Source organism: Schistocerca americana, chromosome 6, assembly GCF_021461395.2.
Source record: "Schistocerca americana isolate TAMUIC-IGC-003095 chromosome 6, iqSchAmer2.1, whole genome shotgun sequence".
In the NCBI taxonomy this organism is placed as follows: Eukaryota; Metazoa; Arthropoda; class Insecta; order Orthoptera; family Acrididae; genus Schistocerca; species Schistocerca americana.
The window spans coordinates 32,207,191-32,224,718 of NC_060124.1; the positions used below are offsets into that span (position 1 = coordinate 32,207,191).

The window sequence follows — 17,528 nt, forward strand, 5'->3', positions numbered from 1 at the left end:
CAGTATTTGACCACCATAACATGGACACAAAAATAAAATACTGCTGATAAATGATTTTGAAATTGGAAAGTAATTGAAGTAACTTGATAATAAGAAAGGAACTGGACCCAATACGCATCTCCTAGCAGCTGTTGTTAAAGGTCACCAGAGCAAAGTAACAAGGTATCCTATGCAACTGAAAAATGCAGTTCATATTTTTTTTTTTTTTACAAATGTCATGAAACATGTTATCTATGTTGTTCACTCTGCTTGTTGCAGAACCAAAAAGTATTTCAACAGATGAGATAACAAAAAATTAAGTTCTACTATTTATTAATAAGACCCAGAACTATACCATGGAGAGTAGCAATCAGGATGGTACTATGTTTGTTTGTTTGTTTTTTATTCTGGGAATCAACAAACTGGCATTAACCCTTTAACTGCTCTGGACATGTTAACACTTGAGCCTTTGTACCTGTCCCTGTGTGCTCTGAACGTGTTTACACGTGCCACTAGTCCTTCTACCTCATATTCTGAATGTGTGTATGCGTAGACATGTTCAGAGTACCAGATAGAAGGACTGGTGGCGCATGTAAACACATTCAGAGCACACAGAGACAGGTACAAAGGCCCGCACGTTAACACATCCAGAGCAGCTAAAGGGTTAGGTAACCAAAATAAGTACTGACAGAATATCAGACCAGATATACCATGAGTGTGTGTAGCAAGGAAATTACTTAAAGCATTTCAAGACTGTTATTAAAATAAAAGCAGGATGAACACCGTTTTACATCTCATGGGCAATATGGCCATTAGGTATTAAGCATATGCTCAAATCGCCCAAGGGGGAGGAAATGGAGCACATTCTGTGCATACGAACTAACCTTGTGATGCCAGTCCCCCCCCCCCTTTCCCACAACGGTTTTGTAAAATTATGAAAACCAAAATTTTTCTTGCAATCGATATACTATGCTACCTGCCTCAGTTAATAACATTACTTTGGTTACACATAAATCACTGTGCAGATAATGTCACTTCCTCTGTGAGATTAAAAACCAAAAGTTATTGTTCTATATCACAAGATATTCCAATATCTGTTTGTTAAGTGAAGCTGCACTTCCAGATAATCACCACTTAGAACTGATATCAAGCTTCCAAAATAAGTCAGGATAAAGTAATGTGGATTGGATTTGAACAAGGATGGGGATAAAATTAGATGTTGCCTCCTTTATGGTAATTTAAGTGATTAAAGGAAACCCTGGAAAATGAGGATGACTGCAGAGAAAATAATTTCTGTTGAATGTGAGTGGAAGCAGTTAAAGTATGCCAACCAAGATTTACTGAAATGGATTTTAAGTGACTTGCAACATCAATATAACATACAGAAGGTTCTGTTTTAGCTGTACAGATCAGAAATAGCATCACTCTTATCCCTAAGAAGTCAACATGATGTACTTTTCATGAAAATGGAATTCCACCAATGACTGACTGACACATTTGCACAACACTGACCCTAATACAAATGACTTCTGGTATAAATAAATTGTCAGTTAGTAATTTGGTGTGCAAATGTTTGACCAAATTAGAGACAATGAGACATTACTCTGTACGGTGATAGTTAATACTTTATACCACTGGCTATATGACCACAGGCTACTGCAGGATCTGAGATAGTGGAAACCAAAACAAAACAGTGTTCTGTGAATGTGATGGCACCAAAGCGAGTTGGTCAATCCATACCAAGTGGTCAAATAATAATAATAATAATAATAATAATAATAATAATAGTAATTGGTTGCTTGACTATCTCAGAAAAATTTTGTATTTGCTGGATCAATTCCCCAATGTTTAGTAGAAACAAAAATATCTTTAAAAAAATTTTGCTCTTTATTATTTTGAAATGGCGGTCATATTTGTTCCAGGCCGCATGCGTTTCTTTTGTATTTGCAAGCGTCTACATTTTTTACAATTAATCAGTACTGCATTGTCCTAAGCGTTTCAGATAAAATGCATTTGGTTCAACACACTCTGGGCTACAAATTAACATCATTTTCACTAAGCTGAATGTATTCTTTAATATATTTTTAATAGTTCAAAGTTATCAGCCACAAATTAAAAAAACTCAATTTTTGAACAGTAGTTTTCCAAAGAAAGATTAATTTCTCAGCTTTAATATTTTTTCTGCTATTACACTGTATAGTATAGTTACTTTTTATAGAGTATCAATGGTGAGCAGCTTACACTTTAAAAAAATACACTATTTTTTTAAAAAAATCTTTTTTTTAATTTTTCCATTTTGTGGCCTGCAATATCTTTGTTGGGGGACCATATAAAAATCGGAAAATTTCACAGTTAATAGACCTTTATGATATCAAACTTCAGTTTAAATTTCAACTTTGAGATTCAATTGTAAGTTACGGAAAAAAATTACAAACAGGAGTCAAAAATAGGTTGTTTTTAAATCTGTAATATCTAGGCTTACGGAATATATTTCAGTTACAGTATATAATTTAATGATATCTATGATTACTTACTTTCTTATTGAAAATAAGCCTACCAATTACATTATATTGTTCTCTTGTTATTTGTTTTTAGTACATCGCTCACTGAGCATTTGAGAAATTTGTTCACTCAGTCATAGTTGTAAATCCCATGGGATACAGCTTCCTTAGTATATTTTAAGTGGCATCCAAACTTGATCCTTCTCAATTTTTTTTAAAAGATGTCCTTGGTCCTGGAGGGTGATAAAATACAACATGTACATCTTGGTTTTGACAGTCAATATTATCAACTTCGCCAATCCACCACTGTTCATCGTAAACACAAGCCGCTATGTCTTTATTTTGAAGTACCAGTTGCACAAATTTTCCACACTGATGAAGTTCACTATCAGATGAAGTTGATGTGATCTTACACTTCTGTAAGTTGTGTGAATAGGGTGCAAAACAATGAAAAGATCGAGTGCCTTTAATTTTCTGACAAGTGTTGTACCTTTCCTTCAAGACACTGTCATAGACTTCTCATATTTCCTGACATTGTACTAAAACATAGGTAATTCCTTTGATATGCTTTTTAAACAATTCAAACATTTCTTGAGGTGTTATGATATGATTGTCATCGATCCGCTGCAGACTTGCTTTTGTGAGAACTCGCATTGTTGCACCCCCGAAAACATCACAAGCATTCTTCCATGGCATGAAGCGAAAAAGTGCCATTCTACATCAAACCCAAAATCTTCCTTATGAAAGGAGATGTTAATTTTTTTTTTTCTTTTTGTTTTTATACTGACTTGCTGCCCCATCCAAAAAGTAAATCAGTTTTTTTTATGGAAGGGTGGTGCTGTTTAGTATAGTTTGTTAATTTTAGTTGAAAAATGTGCACTGCTGTAGTGTTGTGTTCAAGGTAGTCACTTATGACACAAAAGCTGTGGCCCTTTAGTTTATCTTGATCTTTATAATTGAATACAAATGGATGAACTGTGGCCTATTTGTTTACCCAGTGGTGCCTTTGAACTTCATCTTGAACGACAAAGGAATAATTTTCCGAAAAGTCAGCAAGAACTAGAAATTCATCAGCTGCCAAGGTTTGCTTTTTGTCTTTCAAAAATTTATTTTGAGCTTTTGCAATAAAATGATGCATTTTCAGATTTTCAAGGTTACCATATTTACTCGAATCTAAGCCACACTTGAATCTAAATCGCACCTGAAAAATGAGACTCGAAATCAAGGAAAAAAAATTTTCCCTAATCTAAGTCGCACCTGAAATTTGAGACTCTAAATTCAAGGGGGGAGAGTAAGAACATGAGACACAATTTAGGTCGAATGGGCTTAGATATAGCCACAGTAGTTTGGTTCGAGTCATAAGCTTATCGGTTAAGCTTTACAAAGTAGCCATTGCTATGTGTCAGGCGCTCCATCCCTATTTATAGGGGTACCCTTCCTTTTTCACGTGCTTCAGTTGGTTTGAATCGATTGCTTGTTTTGCTTTGATCTGATAAGTGCTGTTCTCTTTGTTATAGGTGTTTATGTCACTCTAAGCTGAAAATGCATTATAGTACTGCGTCATGCATTGTTTGTCACATTCTGATAATGAGAGTTTACAACTTGTCACCGCTCACGGCACAGCTTGCTTTTGTGCGCGCTACCGCAGTTTACAATAAAAGAAAAAGAGAGGAATTGTCTCTTAAGCAAAACAATGGCAAGAGACTGCTATTTGTTGTTACTTACACTGCTGCTTTCTTTGATAATGATCAACAAGAACCAAATAATAGAATGCGTATGATAGAAGATGTTCTGAACGAGAGTTTAGCGAAAATTTTTCTCCGTTTGAAAATCTTTTCAGATGCCTCTTTAGACATTCTGCACAGAAATTAGAGTCATCTTAGATTTAAAAATCTAGTCAGCTGCTGTGCTTCATTTCTGACCGTATCACTACTCAGCAGAAGAATAATATGAATATAAACATGACATGATATGTATATTCTTCAGCGTTTGCTGTTGTCTCACTCTACTTTCGTAGTTTATTACGCAGACAGGATTTAAATGAGACAGCAGGAAACACAAAAGAATACATGGCATAATGTTTACATTCTTCTACCGTTTCTTTTAATTTATTTACTGACACAAAGGTTTTGGCGCCAGTATTTATCTTTGTGCCTACAAAGCATGCCTGTGTAGTGCTACATATATTTGACGGCAGAAGTTAGTTGTGGTGGCACCTACAAACATTTTTCAGAACTGAACCTTTACTTACTTTGCACTCAATTCTAAGCCGCAGGCAGTTTTTTGGATTACAAAAACTGGGAAAAAAGTGCGGCTTAGATTCGGGTAAATGCAATAGCCACCGACACTTCAAAAAACTCTTCTCGTGATATTATGACTGTCACCAATTGTTTGTATTTTATATTGTCAGGCATCAAATCATCGTCTTCCGATTCTTCAAACATGTCAAGTAGGGCTTGTTTTCCTTGACAATCTTCACATTTTCCCTTGGTCATATAATTGTAACTGTCAATATTGCATACCATAATTTCCAAAAGGTCTTTATAGTCAACTCTAAGATTGGCCCCATCTATCATCAACTTTACGTTCTGATGATACAAACACAAACATTATGGGTGCCAGATGCCCCTGCAACAATACACCATCTTGGTCTCAACTCACAAAACTCTGATCTTCCAATTTTAAGGTCAGGATTTTCTTTTCTAAATTCAGTGAATAGTTCATTTACATTACACAATATTAACCTTTTTTTGTCTTTGAATATTAGAACCATTTTCTTTCACAGAAACACAGTCTTTTTGCCAGACATCAAATGGCTATTATTGTCATCGTCATAATACTCAATAACTTTATTGATTGTGTTTTCATCTACCAAATCAGATGCACTTTTCTTTTGTAATGCTGGTAAAATTTCCTGTTCTTTTACTAATTGCCTTGTTAACTGAACAAGACGTTGTGACACATTAAATTCATCATTAACTTTTGCTCGACTCCGCCAGCAAACTGATAATCTTAATTTTATCCTCTTTGTTTAAAGTACTGCATTTAGTTTTTCTATCAGATCATCATATTCGGTTGGTAAAGTTTCAGAACTTCCATCTGTTTTAGTACAAATTGTAACTTGAAATGAAACTTCCATATTATTTTTGACTGTAACTGCCACTTTCTCAATTTTTGTATTCAAGGCACTTGGTCTTTTATCTTGACTTAGTTTTCTAATTTTACTAGCAGGCGAAATATCCAGGATTTCACAAGCTGTGTCTATTTCTTTAATGGTTGCTGATAAGTCACAAAATTCTGTATCTGAGGTTTCACTATCCTTTCTCTTGTGAATTGTAAATATCTTAGAGTAACATGTTGGACACAATAATTTTCCTGGAATGTGATTGACAAAAGGGCTTTTATTTTTAGAATGACAATCAAGTGTTATTTCTCGCAGACCTTTTGTTATAGGTTTCTTATGTTTCTCAAAAGTGTCCATGCAAGACTGACCAAAAAGGTGATGAAATTTTTTTAAGTATTTCACCATGGTACTTGCAAGTTGATTTGACCTCCGGGCCAACTCTTAAGTAAAACAATTAAAGTAATGTCTTTAGGATACACTCCATACACACTTTTATGACATGCTTCATTAATAATAACACCAACAGAACTCTGAGACACCATTTTTCAACTGCACATTTCTAGATAAATAAGTGTGAGTAGACAATTGTTGGTGTATGGGGGAAGACAACAATCAGACTTTTATAGGCTTGCAGATGCAATTTTTAGCCTGCTGAAACAATTACCACAGCACTGTTTCAACAAATAATCATTAGCTAGTGTAATGTGGTGTGTTACATTATGCAATTGGTATACTTTATTTGATTAGCCTACCAGATATTGCAGATGCTAAAAAACGTATTTTTGACTCCTGTTTGTAATTTTTTTCCATAACTTCCAATTGAATCTCAAAGTTGAAATTTATACTGAAGTTGTATTTTTTTAAGTGTAAGCTGCTCACCACTGATACTCTATAAAAAGTAACTATACTATACAATGTAATAGCAGAAAAAATATTAAAGTTGAGAAATTAATCTTTCTTTGGATAACTACTGTTCAAAAATTAAGTTTTTTTAATTTGTGGCTGATAACTTTGAACTATTTGAAATAAATTAAAGAATACATTCAGCTAAGTGATAATGACGTTAATTTGTAGCCCAGAGTGTGATAAACTAAATTCATTTTATCTGAAAGGCTGAGGACAATCCACTACTGAATAATTGTAAAAAATGTAGATGCTTGCAAATACGAAAAAACGCATGCGGCCTGGAACAAATATGGCCACCATTTCAAAATAATAAACAATTTAAAAAAAAAAATATTTTTGTAACTACTAAACATTGGGGAATTCTCCCAGCAAATACAAAATTTTCCTGAGATGGTCAAGCAACCAGTGCTGGACCACTTGGTATGGATTGACCCCGAGTGCTTTTCATGCCCTACATAAAATTCAATGTTGTTTATGCAAAGAAACATAGCTGGACATGCTTTAGAATTTTGTAATTCCTGTTAGACTTAACCATCCAGAATAAGCTACTTTGTCATCTGCGAGACAAATTACCACTCATTTCACCTGACAAGACAGAGTTTCATGATACCCAATTCCAAAGTATTTCAACTGGCCATCAATCTTCTTGACTTTTTTTTATTTTCTTTTCAAATGGTAAGAGTATTTGTTTCGCCTTCACCTACAAATATTGGTATTATTTTTCAGTTGCAAAGTGGCATCTAACCTATTAATGAACCCTTGAGATGAAACTGACACAGAACAAATTATATAATAGCACTTTAATAAAAAAAATCACATTATATTTTTTGCTTTAACATTATAGCATAACCAAGCCTATACAAAATGTGTAGAAATTAGTATTTTTTTTAATAGTTGTGAACAGCTTTTTGTATCACACTGTATTATCTACTTTGACACATTCAATGATGAAGATTATAAAATTTAAGAAAATTGATACCTTCTGGCACACACTGAGCAATGGTTACAATTACAAATGCAGTACATATTGTGTTCTAACTCATGGCACTAATTCTGAAAAATTATCTGTGCTTAAAGAGTATCACTCTTCTTGTAGGCTAATTGCACTACTCAGAATACTGTCTTTGGGTTGTTTCATGGTCTGATCTTTTACTAATTGCTTATTTTTACTACCCTCTTTTCCACTGGGAAATCTTCTCGAAATGTCAGCACTACAAATAACTTTTTATCAGCCATTGGCTGGTAATACTGCTATTTTAAGTAACAATTACTTAATCTACAGAAGATCTAAACATGTTGCCTAAAATTACATCTAGTTCTACCTTTTTTACTACCAAAAGATCTCAACGTACTAGGAAATGAAGGATGAGCAATAAAAAAAACATCCAATTTTTTAGAATCATACAGATATTCACCATGAGCAACTGAATTAGAAAACAATGAAATACAACAGTTAAGATCTGACACTTGGAAGAGTCAATAATTTTAAACACATTGAACTGCTAACCAATAAGTGATTGTGAGTAATACGATGCGGGAATGGTGCTTCAATACATATGTGGAAAATAATTTGAGATGACAGAAAAGAAGAAAGTAGGAAGATATGAGGAGGTGTGTAGTATACAAGGAAATTTTAAGCAGTTTGATTTTCGTTCCTGAACTCAAAGTAAGACATACCATATTTTTCTTGTTTTTTTTACCAATGACAATTTCATTAAGGTAGAAACTATTTTAGATTATAATGCAATACTAAGAAACAAAACAGTTTTTTGCAGAAAAATGCATATTCACCTTCAGTTGTATGTTCGTCAGCCATTTTGAAAGTCTGCTGGTGAATCAATTCTGTAAAAAGAATGTGCAGTATTAGGTGGAAACAAAAATAAGCTGTGAAAGTTAACAATGAAGGCAAATATTACTGCAGTCAATAACTTACCAAGCATAATTAATCACATTACTGACTAATTTCTGAGTGCTGTACATCTGTTTTAATGGAACAGGTGCATATGGTTCTCACCTAGCAAGGTGGAGTAGTGTGTAGCACAGTTGACTCTCATTCAGAGGACAATGGTTCAAATCCCTGCCCAGTTATCCAGATTTAGGTTTGAAATCATTTCCGTCAATTGGTGAAGCCCTCAATTGGTGAAGGTAAATGCTGAAATGGTTCCCCTGGCAAAAAGTCCATGTCTGATTTCCTTACCTGTCCTTCCCCAAAAACAAGTGTGTGTTCTGTCTCTAATAATATCAATGTCAATGGGGAATTAAACCCTAATCTTCCTTCTTTCTTCAAGTGGATTTCAAAACAACAAAAATATTTGAATGGGCGAAATGATAGCCTAGTATACGTCTTCTGCATGACTATTTGCCATACAGCAGAGTGCCAAGTTTCTTGAGTGATGGTGGACATTGAAACAGGCTCCAAACTGTATGCCCTAAGCCCCACTAGACACTGAGGTGACTAAAGTCATAGGACAGCGATATGCACGTAAACAGATGGAGGTAGTATCGCATACACAGGGTATAAAAGGGCAGCGCATTGGCGGAGCCATCATTTGCAATCATGTGATCGATGTCAAAAGGTTTTCAATGTGATTATGGCCGCACAATGGGAAATAACAGACTCTGAATGCAGAATAGTAGTTGGAACTAGACGCATAGGACTTTCCAGTTTCGAAATTGTTAGGGAGTTCAATATTCTGGGATCCACAGTGTCAAGAGGGTTCTGAGAGTACCAAATTTCAGGCATTACCTCTCACAATTGGCAACACAGTGGCTGACACCCTTCACTTAAAGACTGGGAGCAGTGGCATTTGCATACCATTGTCAGTGCTAACAGACAAGCAACAATGCATGAAATAACCGCAGAAATCGACGTGGGATGTATGACAAACATATCTATTAGGACAGTGAAATTTGGTATTGACAGGGTATGGCAGCAGACGACCATCATGAGTGCCTTTGCTAATTGCACATCATCACATGCAGCACCTCTCCTAGGCTTGTGACCATTACTGGTTGGATCTTAGGTGGCTGGAGAACCATGGCCTGGTCAGATGAGTCCAAATTCCAGTTGGTAAGAGCTGATGGTATGGTTTGAGTGTGGCGGTGACCCCACGAAGCCATGGACCCAGCCTAACAACAATGCATTGTGCAAGCTGGTTGCAGCTTTGTAATGGTATGGGCTGTGTTTATATGCAATGGACTGGGTCCTTTGGTCCAATTGAACCAATCACTGGCTGGAAATGGTTATGATCAGCTGCTATGAGATCATTTGCACCCATTTGTGACAGAATCTTTAGGGATGATAATCCGTCAGTCACTGGGCCACAATTGTTCACAATTAGTTTGAAGAACATTCTGGACAATTTGAGCAAACAATATGGCCACTCCGATCGCCCAACATGACTCCCATGAACATTTATGGGACATAATCGTGAGGTCAATTCGTACACAAAATCCTGCACTGGCAATACTTTCACAATTATGGCTGGCAATAGAGACAACATGGCTTGGTATTTCTGCAAAGGACCTCCAACAACTTGTTGAGTCCTGCCTCAGTGAAACACTGATATGGTCAAAAGAAGGGAACAAGTATAACTGGGAGATATGGTGGCCTCAATCAGCGTGTTCTTCAGTTCAGGCCTGATGAGAACTTATCACTGAGAATTGGCTCACTGATACAAATAATTCTTGTGTTGCTGACTATTTTCCTGCCATTATTAACAAATCATACTTACAGTAACAAAATTATGAGTGCTCACAAATTATGCAGTACTCAAAAAGAAACATGTTTTCATCATTTTTCATAATCTGGAAAAAGGAACATACCCCTTGACTATTCTACTTTAAATGCCATACTATCTCAATGAGGCTACCTTCATATGAATTTAATCTATGTCTTTAGCTCACATAAAGACTACAGAATGTGACTAAATATAACTTCAGTGAATAAATAGCATCTGAAAAATTCTCAAATTTCTCTCAGAAAGTATTATTATTTACACAGAATGCCTTAACTGAAAGAAATTTTAAGATACTACTACAAATAAATACAAAAGTGTACTTACTGAATCAATACAGCTAGTGCTCCAAAAATTTTATATTTTTTCCTCAGTCTTTAGAGTCAATGCAGTCTAAAATGGTACAAAAGAAAAAAATATTACAGAGACATTCAAGCAAATACAGAGAAAAATGAGGTCGTTAAGAAGCCAAAAAACTGACTCAAAATTTTATGTTTGCAAAAGGAAAACAATTTAAAAGAAAAATTATTAATAACTTCTTTTGTGATTGTTGATACAAATTTATCACACACATTTATAAGAGATTTCCTTCTCCACTGTAAGGTCACCAATGTTGTCTGTGGTATGTCACATCCAGGTTATAATGTATGCACATTATCCATAAAGCATGTGGATGTTAAAATGTAAAGCCAATTGTAATAATGACACAGTTTTTATTTCTAACAATAGCTGAGTACCCAGATTTCACTGGATACATGTTCCTTCCAATTCTGATAGTCCGTTTCCGCCTGCCATTCTCTCTGTCCATTTGCTAGCCCCCCTCTCTCTGACCATCCGCTCCTTCCCCCTCTGTCCTCCTCCTCTCCCTGTCACAGTCCATCTCCTCAGTCCATTCCCCCTCCCACTCTCTCTGTCTATCTCCTCCCTTCTCCTCTCTATCTGCTATCTTCTCTTCTGTCTTCTCTCCACACTATAATAGAAAGTAGCTGATTCTCACCCCCACAGTATTTCTATCCAGATAGTAAATAACGTGTGTACCAAGTTTGGTTGAAATCAATCCAGGGGTTTAGAAGCAGCCTTTTTTTACCTATGACTTTGCCAGTGAATGCATGTCACATGTATTTAACACATTTCACACATTTGCACACATATTTCACCTGTATCTACAGCACCCTGCAGATTCGTTTCCAAGCAGTTCAAAATTTGACATATCTCCTCATCTGTTTGTCATACAAATATATGATTTTGCAGTTATATCCAATTATACGAGGGCGGTTCCGATTGGTCACAGTGCGGGTTGTGGGGGGGAGTAGCGACGCCATCTGTGCGTTCACGCACTCAACAGGTCAGTCGGCATCAAGCCGTGGTCGAGTGAACGTCGTACCTGCGCTAGTTTAGTTTTTGTGGCAGTTCGAAATGTGTGCTGCAATAGAAAACCCCGCCAAATGTGAAGTGCGTGCTGTCATAAGGTTTTTTACAGCCAAAGGATATTCTGCAGCAGCTATTCATCGTGAGCTTTGTGCCGTGTACGGACCAAGAGTTATGAGTGAAGGAGTTGTCCGTGAATGGGTACGTTTATTTAAAAGTGGACGAGAAAACGTTCATGATGAAGAGAGGAGTGGTAGACCATCATTGGTGACTGACGAACTCGTTCAGACAGTTGATGCAAAAGTTCGTGAAAATCGACGTTTCTCAATGTCGGAGTTATCTACTGGTTTTCCACAGATTTCTAAGACTCTTGTACGAGATAGTGACAGCAAGATTGGGTTACCTTAAGTTCTGTGCACGATGGGTGCCCAAAATTCTTACCGACCACCACAAAACTCAAAGAATGGCCTCTGCATTAGACTTTCTGTCACGTTATGAGGACGAAGGAGAACCATTGTTAAACAGAATCGTGACCGGTGACGAAACCTGGATTAAGTACGTGAACCCTGAGACAAAAGAACAATCAAAGATGTGGGCACATTCAAATTCGCCTACCAAACCAAGAAAAGCCTCGCAAGATTTTTCTGCCAGAAAACTGATGGCAACGGTGTTTTGGGATGCCAAAGGGGTGTTGTTGGTTGAATTCATGGAACGTGGTACGACGGGCTATACAGAACAAACGCCGTGGTATGCTGACTTCCGGTATCGTTTTTTTGCACGATAACGCCCGTCCTCACTCTGCTCGCAGAACAACGGCCCTTCTTGAGTCCTTCAAGTGGGACGTTATCAACCATCCACCTTACAGCCCAGACCTGGTGCCAAGTGATTATCACCTCTTCATGCATTTGAAGAAATGGCTCGGGTCACAGCGGTTTGATGACGACGAAGAGCTCAAAGATGCAGTCACAGGCTGGCTCCAGGCACAAGCGGGTGATTTTTATGCAGAAGGAATTTCAAAGCTTGTGAAGAGATACGATAAGTGCCTCAATCGCTATGGAGACTATGTAGAAAAATAGTGCAAAGATGTAGTTGTAAGATGTATATATTAAAATATTTTTATTTAACTTGGTGTATTTTTTTAAATCAACCGGAGGTTACTTTCTGAACGGCCCTCGTATATGTGAATACTGTGTACAAAATGTGTTGCAAACATAATTATTAGTAAACAAGTAATAAATTAAAAGGTCATGTCTAATGTAGCAGTTTTACTGCATGAACAGTGAAAGTGTAAGTGATGAACTTGTTTCCTTCCATCATTTTGTGGAGGGCATTAAGCGAGATAATGTCTCGTAAAGGTCTGGAAATTATGTGTAAAAGAGTCACTGATTGTTCTCATTCTAAGATACTAGATGAACGTAGTTTTTCTATTGGCACACTGTGAGCTAGGCTGCTTCTTCCCCCCCCCCCCCCCCCCCAACCCTTTGAGAAGTAGGTGGATCATACCCCCACAGTGATTTTTTCCGGACAATCAGTGATATCTGTACTAATTATGGTTGAAATTGATCCAGTGATTACGAGGAGATGTGGAACACACACACACACACACACACACACACACACACACACACACACACACACACACACACACACATCCACTTTTATAATTTTCATGGATTAATAAGAGGAAATTTATTAAAATTAGATCTCCATCCTATTTATATTACTGGCAATTGGACATCTGATTTCCTACATAACTGGTGGAGCAGCACGCTCTCTGTAGGGAGCTGCAATAGCTGTGATGTTCATAGCAGAGCCTAGCTGGCATAACATGCACTGGCTGGGATCAACAGTAACAGGCAGTAGTTGTCTGGCAGATGACAAGTGCTTCAGCTACAGACTTTTAATACTGCACATTTTAAAAAAATCTGTAAGATCTGTGTTGAAAGTTCTTTACATGGAGAAATAGTGTGCACTGGAGTGACAGCAGTGTACTCAGCAACGTTGACTATAGGGCTACCTCCATCTCCTCTGAATTGACTCGCATCTATTGTTTGCCCATTGCCCTGCCTGTCTGTACTATTACTCAAGTACAAGAGTGGATCCAAGGAAAGGGGATAGGCACGGAGGTCATAATCCTACCAATGTGCTCCCCAAAGAATATTTTAGTGAAAGTATTTATATTTCTACAATTTCCAAATTACACAGCTAACTTTCGGGGAATAAAGTAGCATGAAAATTAAGAGTCTCAAAAAATGGCGAGAAATTCCAGGAAGTTAGGAGCTATATTCAACAGACAATACTTTTCAGTTGCTGGTATGAGGGCCTGCTCCTGTGGGTAAACTTGCGGCCTGAACTCCTGTACAAAACATTCTCGCCAGTTAAAGGTTCCCATTACCAAGCTGACCTGCTGCCAGCAACAAATTTGACATAGTTTATTAGTCTACTGATAGAAATGGAAACTACAAGTAGTTGAGTGCGGCAAGGCGGAAAATTAAAAAAAAAAATTACAGAAAAATTTACTTTCCCAACACAGACAAAAATGTGTGAGAGAAACAGCAACCATCCCACCCCCTGCCAATCTATATCCACACACAGCCATATTCTGAAGACCTGTGTTCACAAGCACATCACTAAGTGAAATACTGATAATCATGAGGGTACACAATATTGACCAAATTGTGCATGTTTGTTGCTACTATAGTTCTCAAATCAATTTATGTCACCTGTACTACTTAAATTTTCTGCCAAATTGTTTTCCAATGGCGTATTTTTTTGATTACAATTTTTTAAAAGTTATGTTAAAGAAATGTAAACAATTTAGAAAAAGACAGATTGCTACATACCGTAAAGACGAAATATTAAGTTGCAGACATGCACAATTAAAAGACAGTTACATAAAGCTTTTGGCCACAGCATTCATCAGCAAAAGAGAAACATACACTATTTATACATACAAGCAAGCAAACCTTGTGCACACGACCGCCAGCTCCAGCATCTTGGGCTGGAATTGGTTAGTCTGATAGTGACTGAAAAAACAGTTCTGAGATTTCAGAAAAAGGCTCTGCTACTAGTCAATATTCATCACTGTGAATGCTGTTCTCGAGCACGGGATGAGTTGGTTGACGTTCATAAGTAGCTGGAAATTGCCCTGAGTACTGTCAAACGATTGGCAGCTGCTGTGAATCAGTGTGTTGGAAGAGCTCGCAAGAGCCATGTACCTGTGATACCGGTACCAGAGATATCTGAGATACTATCCTCTCCTGTAGATGCTGTCTCCTCCGAAGGAAGTACAGGATCTGTTGTTACTAATCCACTTGGCTGTGAGCACTGTGTCAATGGTAGGTCTGGGTGCCCTGTACAGGGACCAGGGAAGTCAGCGTGTTGTACCAATCACCCCAATCAACATGTTTGAAGTGTTATTTTTCACTGAATCTGAGACAGTGGGATTCACTTCACCTGTTTTGGGGAAACCTCTTTTGTCCAGTGTCAAGAGGAGGCCAACTGAATGTGTATGGGTCTATAAGTCGTGAACAGTTCAAACATACAGCAAATGATGGAGCTCCTTAGGGAAATGGCAGCAAGGGACAGAAAAGGGCAGCAGGTGCACTCCATGTGTATGCCTGGGTGCCTATTCAACACATTGAAGAGGCTATTCCAGCAGCCACTGATGGAACAGGTTGCAACCAACTACACATTGTGACGTATGTTGGAGCAAATGATGCCTGTTATCTGCGTTCCGAGGTCATGCTCAGTCATTCCGGTTAATAGCACAGAAAGTCGAGAAAACTAGCAATGTGCATGGAGTTTCAGTGAAGCTCACAATTTGCAGCATTGTCCCCAGAACTGATCGCCCTCTGGTTCTGAGTCGATTGGAAGGACTGAAACAGACTCAGAAGGTTCTGTGACAAGATAGGCTGGAACTTCCTGGACTTACAGCATAGGGATGAGAACTGTAGGGTCCCCCTAAATAGGTCAGGTGTGCACTACACAATGGAGGCTGCTACTTAGGTATCTGACTTTGTGTGGTGTGCATACAATGGTTTTTTAGATTAGGCGACTCTCCACTCATCCAAATAACAACAGCTGTAGGAATCCCAGAAAAATTAGTGTAAGATCGAAAGAAATGCTTCCAAAGGGTGAGAGTATTAAAATCCTAATGGTAAACTACTGAATAATTTGCAAAAAAAAGTGCCCAAGTGGAAGTGCTCATGAAAAGCAGTGAAGCTCACATAATGCTGGTTGAAACCTGAAATTGATAGCGGTGAGATTTTTGTGGGAAAAAAAAGAGTATATCAAAATGAAAAGCAAATCGCGAATGGAGGAGGCGTATTCGTCACTGTAGACAAGACACTCAAATCCACCGAGATAGAAATTGAAGCTGCATGTGAGGTGGTTTGGACAAGATTCCGTATCAGGGATGGACATCAAATGATAATTGGATCCTACTATCGCCCCCCAGACTCATCTCCTGATGGAACCTCAGTTCACTTGTTCATAAGTTCCTCAATCATACTGTAATCATCAGTGGAGACCTTAAATCATTCACCAATTAATTGGGAAAATTACAGTTTTGTTAGAGGTGGATGTGATATGTAATCCTGTGAAACATTACTAAACACCTTCTCTGAAAACTATCTAGAACAGATAGTTAGGAACCCCACTCATGATGGAAACATGGTGTTTCAATAATTCACACAGGGAAAGCACAGGACAAAAGTAACTAAAAAGCTCCAATAAACATGGGTTCACAAATCAACAACTGTCGAGATACAACATATTTTCTGTTGCTGTTCAACAGTGTCTAGGAACACATGGCATCTGTAAATGTTGCAGTAGGTGTTCAAAGTGTTGTCCATGCATCTGAATGCTACACTGCACTCATCTCTGAAATGAGTTGTGAATCTTCTCAGGCAGCCCAGGGGAAATCTGTGAATGATTGAAGGCTGCTTCAATCCGCAAGCGTAATTCCTCAAGAGAGTTGACCTTGGTAACATAGACCAGGTTTCTTACATGATCCCACACACAGAAATCCATAAGATTTAAATCCAGAGACCTTGGAGGCCATGGCATGGGCCCTCCTCTACCCTCCCAATGTTGACTATACGTCCAAGATAGAAGCCAGAGCACTCACAAATGAAAATATGCTGGAGCACCAACATGCATGAACCATATGTTCATGCATTGGTTCAGTGGGACATCATACTGTACATCTGGAAGCACAGTCCACAGAAACCACATGTACTGCTGTCCAGTTAGTCTCTGTGGTAGGAAGTGTGGTCCACGAATGCAGTCTCTGAGCAGTCCTGTCAAGACATTCTACAAATAATGCTGCTGATGTCATGAAACATGTGTTGCATTAGGATTGACATCAGCCTCAATGTCATAGTTATGGTGGTTAAAAATACCGTCACGGGTATATCCAGCCTCATCCATGAGCGGAATACTGCTTCCAAACAGGGGATTCAGGGTAAACTGTTGTTGCACACATTGGTAGAAATTCTCTCTATGAGGAAGCCTGCAATGTTGAGGGTTTGCACTCACTGGAGATGATGTAGGTACAGTACTAGCCAATGTAAAATCCATCACACACTGCTATGGCTAAGGGCAAGCCCTTGGGTACCAGTCCTCGGACGTTCGCGTTCAATGTGTAACACCATTTCCTCAACATCAGGTGTTATGGATCTGGATAGGCCTTCTCATACATGGTTTCTCTAAGGCGCTGATGTAACTGGCTAAATGTACGTCTTTGAGGCTGCCTGCAGAGAGAAAAAGCTTCTCTTCATACAATGGTGCAGCCTCAAAGGCATTGCCATTCGCTTTGCCATACGTGAACTGCATGTCAGCCTACTCTGCAATGGTGTAACCTCTGTCCATGGTGCCTTCACGTTTGTAACCGACTGTGAGGCTGGTACA

The 17,528-nt window shown here is 38.0% G+C and overlaps 1 protein-coding gene across 1 annotated transcript in view; it reads right to left on the minus strand.

The window, feature by feature from the left end:
- The window catches only part of LOC124619287 (gastrula zinc finger protein XlCGF57.1), a 135,415-nt gene that overhangs the window by 107,598 nt on the left and 10,289 nt on the right, over nt 1-17,528 (minus strand). The window contains exons 2-3 of the mRNA XM_047145557.1: nt 10,575-10,640; nt 8,302-8,352 (exon numbers count right to left, since the gene is read on the minus strand). Of these exons, the coding sequence (XP_047001513.1) occupies nt 8,302-8,326 (25 nt within the window). The 5' untranslated portion in view covers nt 8,327-8,352; nt 10,575-10,640. The remainder of the gene's footprint in view (nt 1-8,301; nt 8,353-10,574; nt 10,641-17,528) is intronic.